Source organism: Aythya fuligula, chromosome 7, assembly GCF_009819795.1.
Source record: "Aythya fuligula isolate bAytFul2 chromosome 7, bAytFul2.pri, whole genome shotgun sequence".
NCBI classification, from domain to species: Eukaryota; Metazoa; Chordata; class Aves; order Anseriformes; family Anatidae; genus Aythya; species Aythya fuligula.
In genome coordinates this window covers 37,051,117-37,068,048 of record NC_045565.1, presented here as the reverse complement: position 1 = coordinate 37,068,048, position 16,932 = coordinate 37,051,117, and the positions used below count along the sequence as shown (strand labels likewise).

General features: G+C 41.4%; 1 protein-coding gene across 12 annotated transcripts in view; it reads right to left on the bottom strand.

Moving 5' to 3' along the window:
- JAKMIP3 (Janus kinase and microtubule interacting protein 3) overlaps window positions 1-16,932 on the bottom strand; it is an 82,171-nt gene that overhangs the window by 43,686 nt on the left and 21,553 nt on the right. For all 12 annotated transcript variants that reach the window (XM_032190790.1, XM_032190779.1, XM_032190786.1 and 9 more), the window contains exons 3-4: window positions 7,011-7,240; window positions 3,937-4,434 (exon numbers count right to left, since the gene is read on the bottom strand). In XM_032190790.1, coding sequence (XP_032046681.1) covers window positions 3,937-4,434; window positions 7,011-7,145 — 633 coding nt within the window. In that variant the 5' untranslated portion in view covers window positions 7,146-7,240. The remainder of the gene's footprint in view (window positions 1-3,936; window positions 4,435-7,010; window positions 7,241-16,932) is intronic.

The window sequence follows — 16,932 nt, the reverse complement described above, 5'->3', positions numbered from 1 at the left end:
AGGGGACAGATAGCTGCTCAGCTTTGATGTATGGGATTAGCCTAAAGCTGTCAACATCAATGAGTAATAGTCATCCCTGTCACCTGAAAGATATCTAGAAGAAAAAGATAGAATGTTTGTTTGGTAAATATGGAGTGGGAACTGCTTCCAAAAGAATATTACACATTGGTAGCCATTACAGTCTGCAGGCCTCCCAGGCTGGTGATACAAAACTACAAAATTGCCCCCTGCAATTACTGCATCTCTAATTAACAGCCTCTTTGCTGTGTGTGTTGGAGTGGCATGGCATGGCATGAGACTGCAAGCAGGAGGGAGGACCCAGCTTACAATCACATCTGAAAGCATCATTTTGAACACAAGAGTACTTTGGGCTTAGTTTTTCTGCAGGAGCTGGAGAACAGCACACACGCAGGCACAGCGGGTTTGGCTGGCTGCAGCGTAGCCGTGCCTTCCCCAAGACCAGCCTCTTCTGGAGAGGGCAAGAACGCAAGAATTTCCCTTAGGAACACAGCAAGGACAGAGCAGGACAGAGCTCAGTAGCTTTGGGTCATTCACTAGGGCTGGGTTTAACAATTTAACAATTTAACTTAATTCACTGTTGTAGTTTTGCTCTGCTGTAGCTTTGACGACTTACTAAGTCATCAAAATGGAATAGTTCATAGTAAAAACAGGTATTTTGAAAGCCTGAACATGTATATCCTGCATTCCCTTGGCAAATCCTACAAAAGATGGGAAAACAATTCAGCCTGAAGTTAAGAAGATGTTGAAGCACAAAAATGCACTCCATTTTGCTGGAAGCAAATTTGTATGGTTGTGCATTTCCTTTTTGCTATATACTGCATCTTCCTAACACATTACTTCAAAGGTCATCTAATGTTTTCCCACATTTTTCTAAATTGAGACACTAGCAAATGTATTTGTCTGTACAATAGAAGAAAATAATTTAAAAGGAAGATAATGGAATAATGTAAGCTTACCTTTTCAAAACAAACTCTGTCTGACTACATATGGAAGTATTTTCCATTCTGCACCTAAGATAAGTCAAATGTTCTTTGAAAGTAAATATGAAAATGAAAAAAAAATGAAAATGAAAAATGGTACCTATCAGACACAAATAACTTCAGAAGATTATTACATGTTAAAGGGCTAATATCATTGCAGACCTAAACATGAATGAGTATAATTTAACTTTCTCCATTCTGATGAAACAAAAAAGCAGTATTTTTCAAGAAGTGAAATAGCAATTTGCTCAAAGGTCACTTCCCCTCTTTGTTAAATGACTAAATAATGCATTGTACACGAATCAAGGAGCTTTTACAGTCCTAACGTGAAACTATTAACATTTCAGAACTGGATGTCTGCCACAGCCTCTACATGAGTGTGCAATCCCCAGCCGTGGGCCAGAGGCAACGCAATATGCACAAGCACTGGGCCAGATACAAGCGGGCAGAAATCCACCTGGCTCCTCACGGGGCTGAGCTGAGCTGCACACACCGGGGCACAGCTCTCCATCTGCACAGAACCGTAGCAGGTAAGGGGCAGTTTAATGAACATGATTAAAGATACAACACTAATATTGTTGGTAAACACCGCTGGCAGACGTGGTGGTGACTGCTGAGCCCCGCACCTGCTAGGCTCAGAGCAAAGCCTGCCTGGAGCACAGCAGGATGCCCCGGGGAGCGCTGCGGGCTGAGCAGGCACAGCGTTGGTCCCAGGGTGCCAGGATACCTCGGGGGCACCGGGCTGGGATCTGCAGCACTGCTCTGCTGCATGGACAGAGCAGCTCACACCGGGCTCTTCTGCATTTCCCTGTGTATCATGGCAACCCCGACCAGGCTCAGTGAACAGGCTTTGCTGATGGCCTCTATCTTAACAGAGGAAAAAAACACTGGCTTCGGTATTAGCTTAATTGCTTCGTTAATTGCCTCATTTTCATAGAGAAGAGAGCTTTTATCATAGGATGTGACACCAGCCTTTCCCCTTGAAACATCAGGGCCCTCCCCACAAGGTGCCAGGAGCCAACAGCTCCCATTGAAATCAATTATGGTCAAGTCAATGGAACCGAGAGTACTTAAAGTCATTCAGGAAGCACTCAGGGCTTGGTAAAATGATGGCATTGTGTAATTTAATTAGTACAGTTAGATAATTTCATTCTTTCAAGCAGGAATAAAAAAACTTTGATTTTCCAAGGCAATTTAGAAAACATAACTTCAAACCACTCTATTCTTTATAACTCAGAACATATTTATTTTATGGCTTCTACATTAGAGGCCATTAGAATGGATTTTCATGTAATGCTTTAAGTTTATTTAGGATGTACATTAGCCACCCTTTCATTCTGATGTATTAAATCAATGTATCTAGTAGTGTATGTTTAGAGAAGAAAGTACTTATACTGCAGGATATTTCTCCAGTATCAATAGATCAGTTGGTTATAAATTATTTTAATATCCTATTCATAAAAATAAAATACTCTATGTGGGCAAAAAATAACAACCTGAAGTCTGAGAGTCCAAGGAGCTAAATAAAGGGTATGCAATGCTGCATTGCCTAGGGGAGCAGCACCCGGTCTGTCGGCCAGCCCAGTCTCCTTGGTCTGCCAGGACACAGCTGGTGCTGCACCAGCCCTGTGGTGGGGAGGTTTTGCAGGATGTTTACTGAAGCATGGCTACAGTGCCATGCTTTCACTTACATTTTTTTGTTGTTGTTGATGGTGGTTGGTTGGTTTGGTTTGGTTTGGCTTTTTTAGGATTTGTACAATAGTCAAATGAGAATTACTTTGAAGGAACATTAATGAGTTTATCCTGAGCCACTGCGTACCATAACAAAAAAGCATAGCAAACCCAAAAAGATGATAGCATCAAATAAATACTGAAACAAGACCCTTAATACACCTCACAGGAGTATGGATGTTACATTTGTTCCCCTGCTCTTGGGAATGACAGCAATAGTTAAGAGAGACAGTCCTGCAAATCAGCTGTGCTGCACTCAAAAGAGTGAGTGAATTTCAGGGCAAGCATCCAAGCTGCCAGTGAGGGAGAAATTGTTCTAAAATCCAGAAAGTGGTGGTGGCATGCCAGGTTTTCATGCAAAGACTTCCCTCTTCCTTCCTGCAGGGAGTTCTGTTTTTCAAGGAACATGATCCGTTTTAACATCCCCAACTAGTTTCAAGGCCCATTGGAGGTATACTCTGAAGCCACAGGTGTGTAGCCTTTGAGAGCCTAACTGTTGTACCTGGGACTCAAACGGTTTGACTAGATGATCAGCATACATGATGACCCAGCAAGGATCAGATGAGCAATGAAGGGAAGGAACCCCAGTAACCACCAAAGGAGGAGCATCATTGCTTCACTTGTCCTGGGGGAAAGCCACCAAGGGGGGACACAGAGAGAAAGAAACTCCCTGAACACCTTGCAGAGTAACGGGGGTCATCACCAGCAGGTTATAGGACTCGACTATAGGGTGCAGAGGAAATAGCATTTTGGAATTGCATAAAGCTTATTATGGGATGTTTGCAGGAATGAACAAATGCAGGGAAAGGGAGGGTTGAAAGTGAATCAGTGAGGAACAAATGGTGGGGAAATGGAGGGGAAAGGGGCTAATACATGTAGGCCCTGTTGTAGACCAAGAAACGAATGTATTAGGTAGAATTACCCTAATGCAGCTGGTAACTAAAGGCTTGTTCTTCATATCTGAAAGATGAGCAATATTAATAGGTACTGAGAGACATAAAAAGTTCCATACAAAACATCCTAGCAGGTCTTAAAAAAACATTTTGACATCACTATTAGCAGATAGAAAACGCATTTGAAGCAAGCTGAAAAAATTTGGTTGCTTATCCTCATGCATTTAATGCAGTTCAGCATTGATGTTCATTTTTCTGCTATCAATAACATCAGTGTTATTAAAAACATAGATACAGATAGCAACACATACCAGTCTGCGAATTTCTCTCTCACACTCCCTCTTAATTCTGCTGATTTCCTCTTGATGCAGGTGATACACACTCCTTATCTCTGCTGCTTTAATTTTGTCAGCTTGGATGACCATAGTTAAAGCCTCTTCCACTTGTTTCTTAGCCCCCTTAAGTTCTGAAATTTCTTGCTGCATTTTTATTTTCTCAACTTCAAACCCCTTCTTGGCCTCCTCCTTTGCCTCTGAAAGCAGCACGGTTTTCACCTTGTCAGGAGCCCCATCACGTACAGCATTGAGAAGGGCCTGTAGTCTCTGGATTTCATTATCTTTAATTTTTATTACTCTAAGTAGTTCAGCTTCATGCTGCCTCAGAAGTGCTTCTCGAACAGCTTGGAGCTCCTTCATTTTCTCTTCATGAAGTTTGACTTTGAGCTCTGTTACCACCACTGTACTTTTATGCTGTTCGTGTTCTTTGATCTGCTTAACTTCCTGATTTTTCTCTCTTTCCAACTTGCTGACCTACATGGGAAGTCAAAAAAGAGCAGTGTTTTTATCAACAAAATTATTGCCACAAATTATGAGATAATCTAAAAATGGCATGGATCACTTTACTACGTCAGAATTTGGTGTTGTATGATTGTGCCTTAGAGAGAAAGGCCTGCCCGATGTCGTAGTGAATGTACCTGTGAGGTTACACTTGTGCACACATCAGAAGGGCTGGCAAAGTTGGCAGGATGTCAGCGGTGCTGTCCTGGGGTACAAATGAGAGCCACATGTGTCAGGGGAAAATACGATCCACCTCAGCTTTTTATTGAAGTGGATGTGGCATAGTGGCAGGCATTGCACTAGAAAATATTCCCAGCATGTATTTGCAGTAGCATTTAAAGTGTTTGCATAACTATCTCCTTTGAGCAGGCTTGTTCAGAGGCAGGGAATGCACATCAATCCTCTCTATCTTTTCTGCCCTAGGATGTTTATCAGAGCAACCAGTGCATATATTTAAATGCTAAGATTAAGAAGTGGATATTCACAACATTATAATTACTTACTGAAGTGTTTATTGGGGAAAAAAAGTTCAGGTCAATTATTTTTAGTAAAGATGTTTTTTTTGTTTGTTTGTTTGTTTGTTTGTTTTTTCCTATGATGACACAGGAACATTTTCTTGCTAAGAACATGACTAAATCTCTTTTCCATATGAGAGCACTCTACGGAACCAAACGCTGCAGGCATAAAGAAAAAAACCTGTGACATTACAGAGAACTGGGATAATTCTTTTAAAGAAAAGGTGATCTGTGAAAAGAGGAAAAAGAATCCTGACAACCCTGTAGAAAAGACATTTCTTCCACTAGAAATCAGCATAAGTGGAAATACCTGTATATTTAGAAAAAGAGAAAAAAAATCATATCATTGCCACTTTGGAAATTACTGATATCGAGGATAAATCTAGGCACCAATAATGATTTTTAGCATCACAACCTATTTTTATAAACAAATACTAAGCATTTGAAATTTCATAGACTTTAATTTGACCAATTTAGTGACCTAGATCCACTAGCGAACACGTTAAGTATCATAAACTTATGCAAGAAGCACAAAACCCAAGTGAGCTAAGCATTAATATCCAAATGCTACATGAAGTATATGCTCAGAAAGAAGACTAACATGTCTGTAACAAGTGCTATAAACAGAATAATGTTTAAGATAACACACACTCAGGAAATAGCCAGCACCTTATAGAGGAAGTCTGAGTCTATTTTTCAGCTGGTATCTGCAGGTCTCATACCATATCCCCTAAAGAATATGCAAGAAACCAGATGCTAAGCCATTATTTTGGCACACTCAGGCACACAGATCCGAACTGTGCTGTATGCATGTGCCTATGCAAGGCATAAAAAGCTCTGTGAGAGCTACTGGGAAGCACAAAACAACTGCATTTTATCAGATGCTTTTTCAGCAATAAATTATGCATGACAAATAACAAAATGTATCTGACCACAGAAGGGTAAAAAGATATTTCAATTTAAAACCTAGGAAGTCAAGAAAAGCTATGATGAGAAGCCTTGTATCTAAAAGGACGGGGAAAGGTTGAGGGAAGGAAAACAGGGTCCACAGTCTTAAAGCTGTAAACTCTGATTCACAGTAAAATTATTAATAGATATTATACTAAAATGTGCGTGTGTGTGTGTGTGTGTAAGTATATTTACACAAACACAGACACCGCCTTTGGAAGCTTCCTTAAAAATTAGAATCATGGTCTACAGTGCCAAATTATAATGCAAGTTAATGGAAAACTACAGGATGTAATTTTGTCCCTGGCATAATAATGCATTTCTCTATTAGGGCTCTGGAGCAACAAAAAAGAAAAAACAAAAGTTTATCAGTGGAAACTAATTAGGGATTATTGAAGAACAAATAGCATTGCCCTGCCCTTGCTGAGAAAGGTGCTGAGGGTTGTGGAAGAGGCAGCCCAGAGGCCTGGCGGGGCTGCTGGCGGTCTGAAGGACTTTGAGCACAACCTCCAAACGAAATTAGCCTCGGTGTGAAAGAGAAGAACCAGCAAAGGGAACTTCTGACCACCGCCAAGTTGTATTCAAAGTCCTCGTGGTACCTATCCTCCTAAACAGGTAAGTACTTACTAGGAAAAGTTCTAGCATGAGAAACAAAAAGGGTGCACAGCTTCAGCCCAGCGCCGTGGCCATGCCTCCTGTTTCGAGCAGCTGTGTGCTCTCCCAGGTCTCCTGCTGGCATGAAGCTACGTGGTTTTTGGGCTTTGTTTCCTCCCTGATCACAAGAGCAAGCATGTGAACCACTGCTGCCCGGCACCCTCAACCTTGTGCCCCTGGGTTTACAGATGGGGAGCGTTTTGCTTGAAATACAAGGGGAACAGTTTAAAACACGACATGAAGGGGCTCTATTGTTTTACACAGAAGGCTAGTCCCTCTAGCTCACATGCATCACCCCAAGGATTTATTTCTGAAGTCAGGTACATGGCTACGTGTCGGGTAGCAGGCAAAAAGCAGTGGGAGCAAGACAGCGCAGGCTGCCTTCGTTTTAATCACTGCGGGAGGGAAAGGAGAGGAAAGGAAGACACACACCTTACTCTTCTCCTGCTGGAGCTCGATCTGGATGTCGGTGAGCTTCGCCCTCAGCTCCTCGTTGGCAGCCTGCAGGGCGGCCAAGGCGTCGGGCCGCTCTCCCCGGGCGCGGCTGCTGGTGCCCTTCCTCGACATGGTGAGGCGGCGAGGCAGGGTGCTGGCGCAGGCCCCGCCGTCCCGGCGCTGCGGCTGCTCCTCCTCGCCGCGCCTCGCTACATCTTCTCACTCGCCTGCAGGGAAGGAAGCAGAGGAGAGCCGTGAGCAGGCTGCTGTCACCGCCGAGAGCATGGCTGGGTGTCACTGCCCAGAGCACAGCTGGGTGTCACGGCCGGGCTTCAGCATCTTCCGCAGGACTTCGAGGTGTTCCACTCGGAAGCGGTTTGGGGGGCTCGCACATGCCAATAGCCAGCACCACACCGCTTCCCCACAACTGCTTTTCATACAGATCAGCTGGTTTATAGTAAATGAACACTTCTGATGGAGGCTGCTTCACCATTTCTTTGCCACACAAAATTAAGAGAGGTCAAGTCAGCCAGCATCCTGCTCATTACCACCTGAGCAGTGCTTTAAAGGTACAAAAAAAAGAAAAAAATAATAAAAACCTGAGTTTTAAAGTCATTTTTTACTCCTCTAACCATCACTGCACCTGGAAGGAGGAGCAGCAGACAGCTGGATACTCTGGGAAGCATGAGGTACAGCTGAAGTGGCCCTCCCTGACCTGAAGCAAGGGCTGGACAGAGCTCAGCTGCAAAAATATTTTGGTTTATGCCTGTCCAGAGCATAAGATTTAAATCATAAACTATAAACATTTTTCATCTCTTCATCTGCACTTGGATTTACACAGACCAGAGGCTACAGACATTCTGGAGGGACGTCCTAGCTCCATCCCCTGGCACCCTCATGGCTTGCAGACAGCTACAGCAGAGAAAACCACTTTCAGTGCAGGCAGAAAGACTTTATGATCTTCAAAAAAAGTCTTACAGAAAAAAAAAATAATAAAAGGTTTGTTTTCCTCTAAATAATTTTAAGAAATTCATAGTAAAAAAGTAATACAAATAGTAAGAAGATACAGAAGCAAGCAGAGGTTATATAAAGGCAACAGGAGCTGTCCATGCCAACATTCGTGGTGTATCATCAAAACAACAACTTATATCTATACATGTTTACCTAAGTCTGGTAACAATGTAGTAGTTTTATTTACACTAAAAGGTTTTTTTTACTAAGTCTAAATAAACAGAACTGAGAATCCAATTCTTCTATTAAACAGGGAAGAGCTGGACAAAGTGGATCCATCTTCACAGAATTTATCCATTTATATTGTTTTTCTCTGTGTCAACCCACTAACCCCAACACTCTCATAAACAACACAGCACACACAAGTTCTGCAATGACAACTTCAGATTTGTCAACAAAACACCTGCTATAACAATAAATACAGTTCTAAAACTACATTCCAGAATTATTTAACTGAGACAAGAATAAACAACAACAAATGCCCTGGAATTGATAAACATATAAAACTAAACTAAAATAAAAGTATAAGACTGCCAGATGTAGATGGCATAAGACAACACAAACTCATTCCAAAGAATTTGTAGTCTGAGATGAAGGTAGGGAGAAATGTGATTTTTTAAATATATGTTAATGCCATTTTTGTTGCTGCATCCATCCTATGATTCAGAAAATTCTATGAGAGTTCTATGTAAAAGTAAATAATTAGCCTATTAATCAAATCAAGTGAAATTCCCATGTTCTGTGAGTTGCATGCACAGAGGTGAACGTGACTGACATTATCACAGTTTGTCCTTGCTTCATTTGACTCATTCCTGTCAGCTGTTGATGCAGACTGACAGTCCATTAACGTTTTGTACTTGATCACTACGTGCTGAACAAGTCATACAGGCTGCTGCCAGTTCTTCCTCTGGTCAGTACTTAATTCATTGCTTATTGATAGTATGAACAGATTTAATTTAATAGAAACATAAGGATAACAAGAAATTCTGCACGAAAATGCCATGTCCTAGAGGCTTCGTTTGGCACTAGAGCAGTGGAACAGGAGTGCCATCCTAAAATACACTTGTTCCCTCAATGTTTCTTTCATAATTTGTATACTTCCAGGAGTTTTTCTTATAGAAAAACACTTTGCCAAAGCACTATGGGAGAAAAAAAAAAAACACCAGCAGCACAAGCTCCTTTGTAATTATACCATGCAATTTTCCAGTCTGTAGATTATGGGTTATGGGTATGAAAATCCAGTTCGTTCACATTTAAAGGATAAACAGCAACACGCATGCAAAGAAACAGTTGTCTCTGCTTCTCTGAGCAAAACTGACTCAACTGTCATTTTTAATTTTTAAGTTATCAGTGAAAAATGGAAGTGATTAATCAGTGATTAATGGGAGTGAAATTAATGGGAGAAGTGGCTGAATTTGGGGAGTAACTGTGCAAAGCTGCTGAGAGATGGGAAGATGAGACTTGGAGAAACACGGTTGTTTCTTTCCGTGGTGCTTGCCTTTGTAGCCTTGAAATTTCTATAGAAAAAAAATGTGTTTGGTCATTCAAAGAAATGAAAATAAATAAAAATTTACAGATGTAGCCTGAAAAATCCCTAAGGAGAATGCAAAGATGTTCTTAGTGGTTAAAATTCATGCGTCTTTGTATAAGAAGATGCAATGCATTAGCAATTACCCTATAAAAGAGGCTTCTTATAGAAAAAAAAAATGGGGCAGTCTCTAGCCACAGGCTCTGAATTCTCCTGCGATGAATGAAGCATTTGTGCATATTACAATGATTTTCTTAAACAATATGTTGTAATGATAGATGTAGTAGGTGGAGTCTGGTTATTTCACAACCTGAGGAAATGAGAAGCAGCACAATACAATCTTTTAATTGCTAATATGTAAATGTCAGAGAACTAATCAGAGAACTAATAAATTTAATGATACAGCAATTTGTTAGAATAATTTAAATCAGAATGGTTATTTTCAACAGGCAAAAGCTACAGGATTTTTCTGTGTTTACAGAAAACACAAGCAAGGAACTCAAACAGGAAACTAATCTGAAAGGCAAAAAAGTAATGAGAGGTATGTTGGGAGGAGCACAAGCCCAGCAGCTGATTTTCTGGGAGACTGTGCAGTAACAGCACAAAGCACTCAGATACCCTGCACAACACCAGCTATTTCACCAGCACGTGCTGGTGTTGGCTCAGAGCCTCTGGGGAGCACCACAGGGAGAAGCCCACCATCCTGGCACTGCCCTTGCCTGGACAAGGGCCAAGGGGTTTCTAAGCACAGCTCACTTGATGGGAACTCTGTCTGAGATAGGATTAGTGGCGCTAAAGTGTCCTCATGCTTCCAGAGTTTGAGCTTTTCATTTTTGTTGAAAATATTACTGAGGTTTTCCTGTATGAGTCAACACATTTCATACCAAGCATCTGCCTAAGTATGTTTTTTCTCTACTAAAAACAGAACAAAACAAAACAAAACAACAACAAAAAACACAGATAAAATAGCATATTCCAAGGAAGAAAGGCTTGTATTGCAACGTTTGCTTTAAGTGTGTCTACAAAACCGTTGAAGATAAAATATAAAAGCAGCCCAGATCTGGTAAGCTGGAGGCCTGTCAGAGGCCCCAGGTGCCCACCTTCAGCCAAGCTTTGCCAGAACAGGCTGCTAACATCCAGCACCCATTCCCCAGAAAGCAGGCCCAGGAGAATTTCTCCTCTGACAACTCTGCTGCAGCTCAGGTAAACATGCCCATGTCAAATCCCAGGTGAGAATGGAAAGAGACAGAGCAAACTTTCAGGTCCTATAGACTCCCATCAGTTCAGCGTGGGCTGAACTGGTGGTCCAGGATCAGGAGCATCCTCCAAACTGGAATGCTAAGGTTTTAATGAGATTTTCTTAGAGAAAAATCAGCTCCCTTGCCAGTACTTAAAGTAATAAGCTTGATTCAAAAAGAACCACCCAGAAATTAGCTGAGGACTATTTTAATTAAGTCTTTAAAGCTGAAAAAAGGACATAATGATAAAACTTGAATGTAGCCAAGAAAAACATCCAAGGATTAAGAGATCTGGATAATAGGAATTTGATCAGCCTTGGTAATGATCTGTCTGCAAAATGTACTACTACAGTGAGAGCTGCAGAACAATAGGAAGGCTGCCCTGCACACCACGCTTCCAAGCTCAAAACCTTGTGGGGAAGGTTTCTTAGAGGAAGACACACAAGACAAAGAGTGCATTTCTCCTGTCCCAAAGTCAAAATGGGCTGCATTAGTTGCAGATGTACTCATACAAACGGCGAAGTGGAAGGAGCCTGCAGAGGAGCGGGTTGTGGTAGCATCTCCATGTGCTGTTAGAAATCAGCAGGCAAGGAGTCACTGCTCAAGGAGTGGCAGTACCTGCCAGCGATGCTACAACTGCTTTTATTCCTGAATGTATCGGACCTCAGACCCTGCTGGTGAGTGCCCTGCACATCCCTCCTGAAATGGAAAAGGCAGATACTGGATAAAGACAGAGGGGGAAGTGCTCCTTGCCCTGCTGGGCACCCTGCTGGGGCATGGGGGCTCACAGTCCCCTCCCTGCAAGGCAGGGACCAACCCACCCCTTTGGCTACAAACCCAAATCCTTGTCCTTCCTGGAGAAGGGGGAGAGGAAGGATGGGAAATCAGCCTAGGGCTGTGGACTGGGAGTTCCAGTGTTACTAAATGCTCACTTTAATTATTTACTTTTGTCTAATTCTATGCAAATTAATGAATGATTAGTGAGTGACGCAAAGATTTTAGACTGTCTATACTCATGAAACTCCACTGGGTTTCAAAGACATTAGTTTTAAAGACAAGAAGCACTCAGGCTCTTGAGCTTCTAAACATAAAAAGATTAAAACGCAGTTTGAATGATATTTACTATTATTGACAAGGTTCATTTATCTCTGGAAAACCAAGAAATATAACCTGAGTTGCTGCTCACCTGCAAGAACATTGATTTTGAAGGCAAAGCAGAAAAGAAAAAAAAAAATCGTTATTAGTATTTACAACAGACTTTGTGTCAGAGAGAACAAAAGCATCAATAAGCACGTTACCCAAACCATTCATTTATCACTGCTTTTCTGTGCCAAAGAGAACCGCAGGAAGAGTAAACAAAAGACATACAGGCACCGAGCACGTACTCACTGCCACACAGCCTGTAATTTACTCCCTGGGAGCAGGCCAGTTCGGGAGGCATTGTCCTCTGCTGCTCTGCATTTCCTCAGGAGGTTTCAGCCCCTCCATTGAGCAGTTTGCCTTCTGTTTGCTGCCCAGCCCCACGCTCTCTCAGGCAGTGCTAGGTTCTGATTTGGGGCGAGAAGGGAGCACTGCCACGGGCGCAGGAGGCAGCAGGAGCTGTCTGCCCTGCAGGACCCTGCGAGCTGCGGGCTCCCGGCCCTTGGGTGGCACATCTTCTCCTAGCTGGGACATGACAGGGGATAAAAACGCTGCCAAGGATGGGCACAAACCATGGAGGAAAAGTGGATCCCAGCTCTGTTCTCCCCCTCGGGAGAAGCTCCTGTGGCTGCAGGTGTCACACAGCCGGCAGATCACAGAAATGACTGCAGAGTCGGCTCGGTTCGGGGCTCCTGGCCACAACCCCTCAGAGAGTCAGGTCGATGTATGCAGCATAATGCATCACAGGAGAAAACCTCAAGGCAATGGTCTTATTTTCAAGAACTGGTGAGATGCACAGAGGATGCTTCGAGCCCTACAGATCAGAGTGGGATTTACACGGTTTAGAACCATTCATCCTTCTGGCGTATGCTGAATTGTTTTTCCAAGGGATAATAATGGGAAAACAGACTGGGCAGAGTAAGGCAGCTTTCCAGTGGCAACCATGAGCTTCTGTGCCTGCAATGAATCAAGCATCATTGTTGTAAAGCATGAAAGTAGTTATTTGTATTTCAAAAAAAGTCATGGTCTTGTAATGCTGAACAGTGGTGTCTGTTGGTGCATGCCTGTGCACACATGAGCCATCTGGGGACTGGTGGACAAATGCCAGCCTTAAATGAATACTTCTCCCAAATGCTGCGAGAAAAAATATTCATAAAAAATATTTCCCAGCCAACACCGTTGTACTTAGACAGAACTCAGCAGAGAGTTTGTCATGCTGGAGAAGGGATGCAAATCAGGCAGACATGGCTTTCCCTGCCACCCCGCTCTGACAGCTGGCTGAAGTGTGGTGCACCCAAAAAGCTCACGCTGAGGTGCCAACCCCCAGCAAGCAGCCCAGCTCAGTGGGATACTGTCCTAGGCGGTAATGGGCAAAAAACACATTTCTGATACATGAGGTATGTCGCCCTTGAATTTTATTTTATTTTTCAATTAGTTCTGTAGAGGGGAATCTGAGAGGCATTTTAGTAGTAATGTCTTCACATTTTTGATACAGGGAGAATATATTATGGATATATGAATACGATTCCTGGTATGTTTGATATTGAAAATAGCATCAATTATGCATCATAAGGTGTCTTTAGCAGGGCTCATCATTCTTTTTGCCTCCTGACTTATAGTTCAGACATCAAGGCTAATTGGAAAATACATTTTCTAGTTAACAGTTTCTGAAAACAGAGTTTCACCACACTTGAATTAAATTAATAGAGTGCTACCAGAGTACCAATATTTTAAACAAAACAGCTTAAACAAAACACCGTTCTTACAAATACTGGACATTTGAAATATATGATATGAGCTTGTGAAAATGCTGTTCTTTTTCTGTTTTGAAAAGCTATTATAACTAAAGGCTTTATACAATCCTTTTTCAGTCTCTGGCACACCTCATAATATTGTAATAGAAAGAAAATGCAATATGCAAATGCACAGTGTAACTCAGCCATAAACATATATGTTTGATATGGTTGAGTTCCCACTTCCTGATATGAGGAAGCTCTTCTTGAGTAATCTCAGTTTTTCCACTTGGGATTTCAACAGTTTATAAATCTGAATAAAAGAAAATTAATTGGCTGTCCTCTGAAAGGTGGTTTCATGCTGGGTCAAAGTGCTGGTTTTGTGATGATTTTTTATGCCTCAGAGATAATAGTTTGCTGTGCGACTCTCTCATGATTAAAAAATAGTTAAAAGTAGTTAAAATTGAAAACCAGATACTATACTAAATTGAAAAAAAAATAAAAAAAATTGTTAATGCAGTTTGACATGACAAAGCTGCCAAGGCTGTGGTTGCAAGATAACCTTCAGGACATGAACTCTGCCATCAAGCAAAAAAGGGTTCAAACCTTGCTAGCCTATGCATAGGCAAACCCCAGCAGCAATATCTATGACAGAATCAAACTCCACGCGAGCTGGCACTCGCTCCTAGGGTGGTTTGCTGTCCCGCCAGCCCAGGCTGACCTTATCCCTGTCCCAGGAGGATGGTCCAGCCCCAGCAGGGTGGCATCCCCAGCAGGGAGGGCAGGGTCACCCTGAGCTCACCAGACTTGGAAAGGGAGGGATTAAGGAGGAGGAAGGGAGTACGTTTTGATGTGATACTCAAACCTTAACCTGGTGTTGGACAGTGCTTTGCTGAGTTGTGGTAGTGAAACCAGCATAGGAAGTGAATGATAGACCATTTTTAAAAAGGAAGCCATGTCAAGTCTCATTTCTTTGAATCCCCATTTTTAGCAGAAGCAACCAGTACCAAGAAGAAACTAGAGCACTTTCCAGAGTTCACAGATCCCTGGTTGTCCCACGCAACCTTAATTTAGTGCTACTATGAACATACATATATTATATATATTTACATACATATATATTTAGAAATATATAATCAAACTCATCTCAGTTTGTTTGTTTGTTTTTAAGAAGACCAAATGCAGTTATCTCAACTTCCAATATTTGTCTCAACCACACTTTTGCTGAGAAAGTTTCAGGCTTAAAACAAAACATGCATAAAATCTGGCAGAAGACAGCAAAGTAAAACTCAAGCACACGGGGCACAAATTCAGGATGCAAAAGACTTAAATTCTGGGTCCTACTTCTAACCAACTGCTGTACTGTCTGGGAAACATCATCTTGTCTTGAAGATTTCCACTCTGAAAAGAGCTAGTGCACGCTTCTGTATGCCAGCAAGACTCTTGTGGACTACCCATGTGCACCTACTGAGTGCACATACTTATCAACAGTTAGCTGTTCTAGGGTAAACCTCAGTTTTCATAGGGAAAAACAAACACAATGCTTCCCAGCATGGAACAACTTCTAAAACTTAAAGATGATGACATAGTAACTGGTTTAAAAACAAAACAAAACAAAACAACAACAACAACAAAAAAACCAGCACCATACAGTAATGCATTTCTGCAGATGGATCTCTAGCCAAAGTTTTGCTTAGGATTAGATCAATTCCAACAACAGCTTTAACGGACACATGTCAAATCCTGACTGACCTGAATTTTTCCTCAAAGATTAATCCCTCACCCACTGTTAGCTTTAACTCATTGATGGGTGGACCAAGGTTACAGAATCCAAAGCAAAATCCTGAACCCTGTGAACTGCGCATACATTGTTTGCCTGCTGCATCACATGCACTCATATATAAACCCCAACCACTGATTTTTCATAATAAATTTTACATTTTTTTTCTTTTTAATGCAAGGTGTGGGTGGCTGTCCAATCCGTGAATAGCCTACATAGTTAATAAATAGTTTCCAGTAAATACAAAGAAAGTAATAAAATTTAAGTACTAGAAGACCTAATTGTTACTAAATCTGAACAGGTAGAGCCGGATATTTTAACACCACAAGTTTAACATTACCTAAGCAGGCCACCTTTCTTACTTTCACATCTCTTGTGACTAAACTGCTGAAAGTAAAGAAATTATATAAGTTAGAAACAGTAACTATTATGTAGAAAAATATTTTTTCTTTAGATATTCTGCAGTACTTTAGGTACAAAAATACATTGGAGTTATTATAATAATATTACAAAAATTCACCTATCCAAATTCTCAGCTAAACTGGAGCAACTTGGAATAATTTCACTGATTTGTGTAGGATTATTAGCAAGGAGCGCATCTCAGACTTAATTCTGTCAGCTTAATGTTGTGTCATTGCATTATCTTGATCACAAACAAACTGCCTGAGCAATGCCATCCATTTTCCCAAGGAATTCATCCCTGTATAATTAACTACAATCAACTGTAACACAGATGGCGTCGTATGATCCAAAAGCGCTTTATAGAAACCTTTTAAGCATGTTATTAACATCCCTAAATAACTAACTATTTAATGCTACCTCTCCAACCCTCTTCTGCATGAACACACAACACAGCTGGATTTGAGAGAGCAAAAGGCAGCATTTAATTGCAGCACTGTTATAAAAGAATTCCAGCTCTTGGATTTATTCAATTTATAAATGAGTTTGTAAATAACAGGCTCTACTGTGGCAAACAAAAACATTGCATTTTAGACTTCATAAGTAAGACTAATTTTCAGAATTACTCATCCTCAGCAAACTCAGCATTGTGGAACTGGACAGTGTGGAAGGACACTGATGGGAGGTAGAGCCTTTTTTTAGCCTGACCATGGCTTTCCAAGTGAACAAAATACATTTTTATTTATTACATTTTGTTTCTTTTATAACTAGATGTGTGCCCAGCCCTACACTGATTAAAACAACAACAACAACAAATTTAACTGCAACAAACAAGAATTTGAATGGAAAGATAAATCTGAAAAATCTGAATGAAAATCAATCGCAAGTTGTTAAATGCCCATCAAGCTCTAATGCAAAGCTGTTCATTCACCCCTCCCCGACGTTTATTCTTTGGGGTCAGATTACTTCAGACTTGTTTTCTTATTAGCTTAAATTACCTCGTCTTGACAGTTGCTGAGATTCTGCTCCCTAATTTCAGCCCACCTCTGCCCACTTACTTGTCAGGGAGCAAGCCCCTTGGCCCATCAGC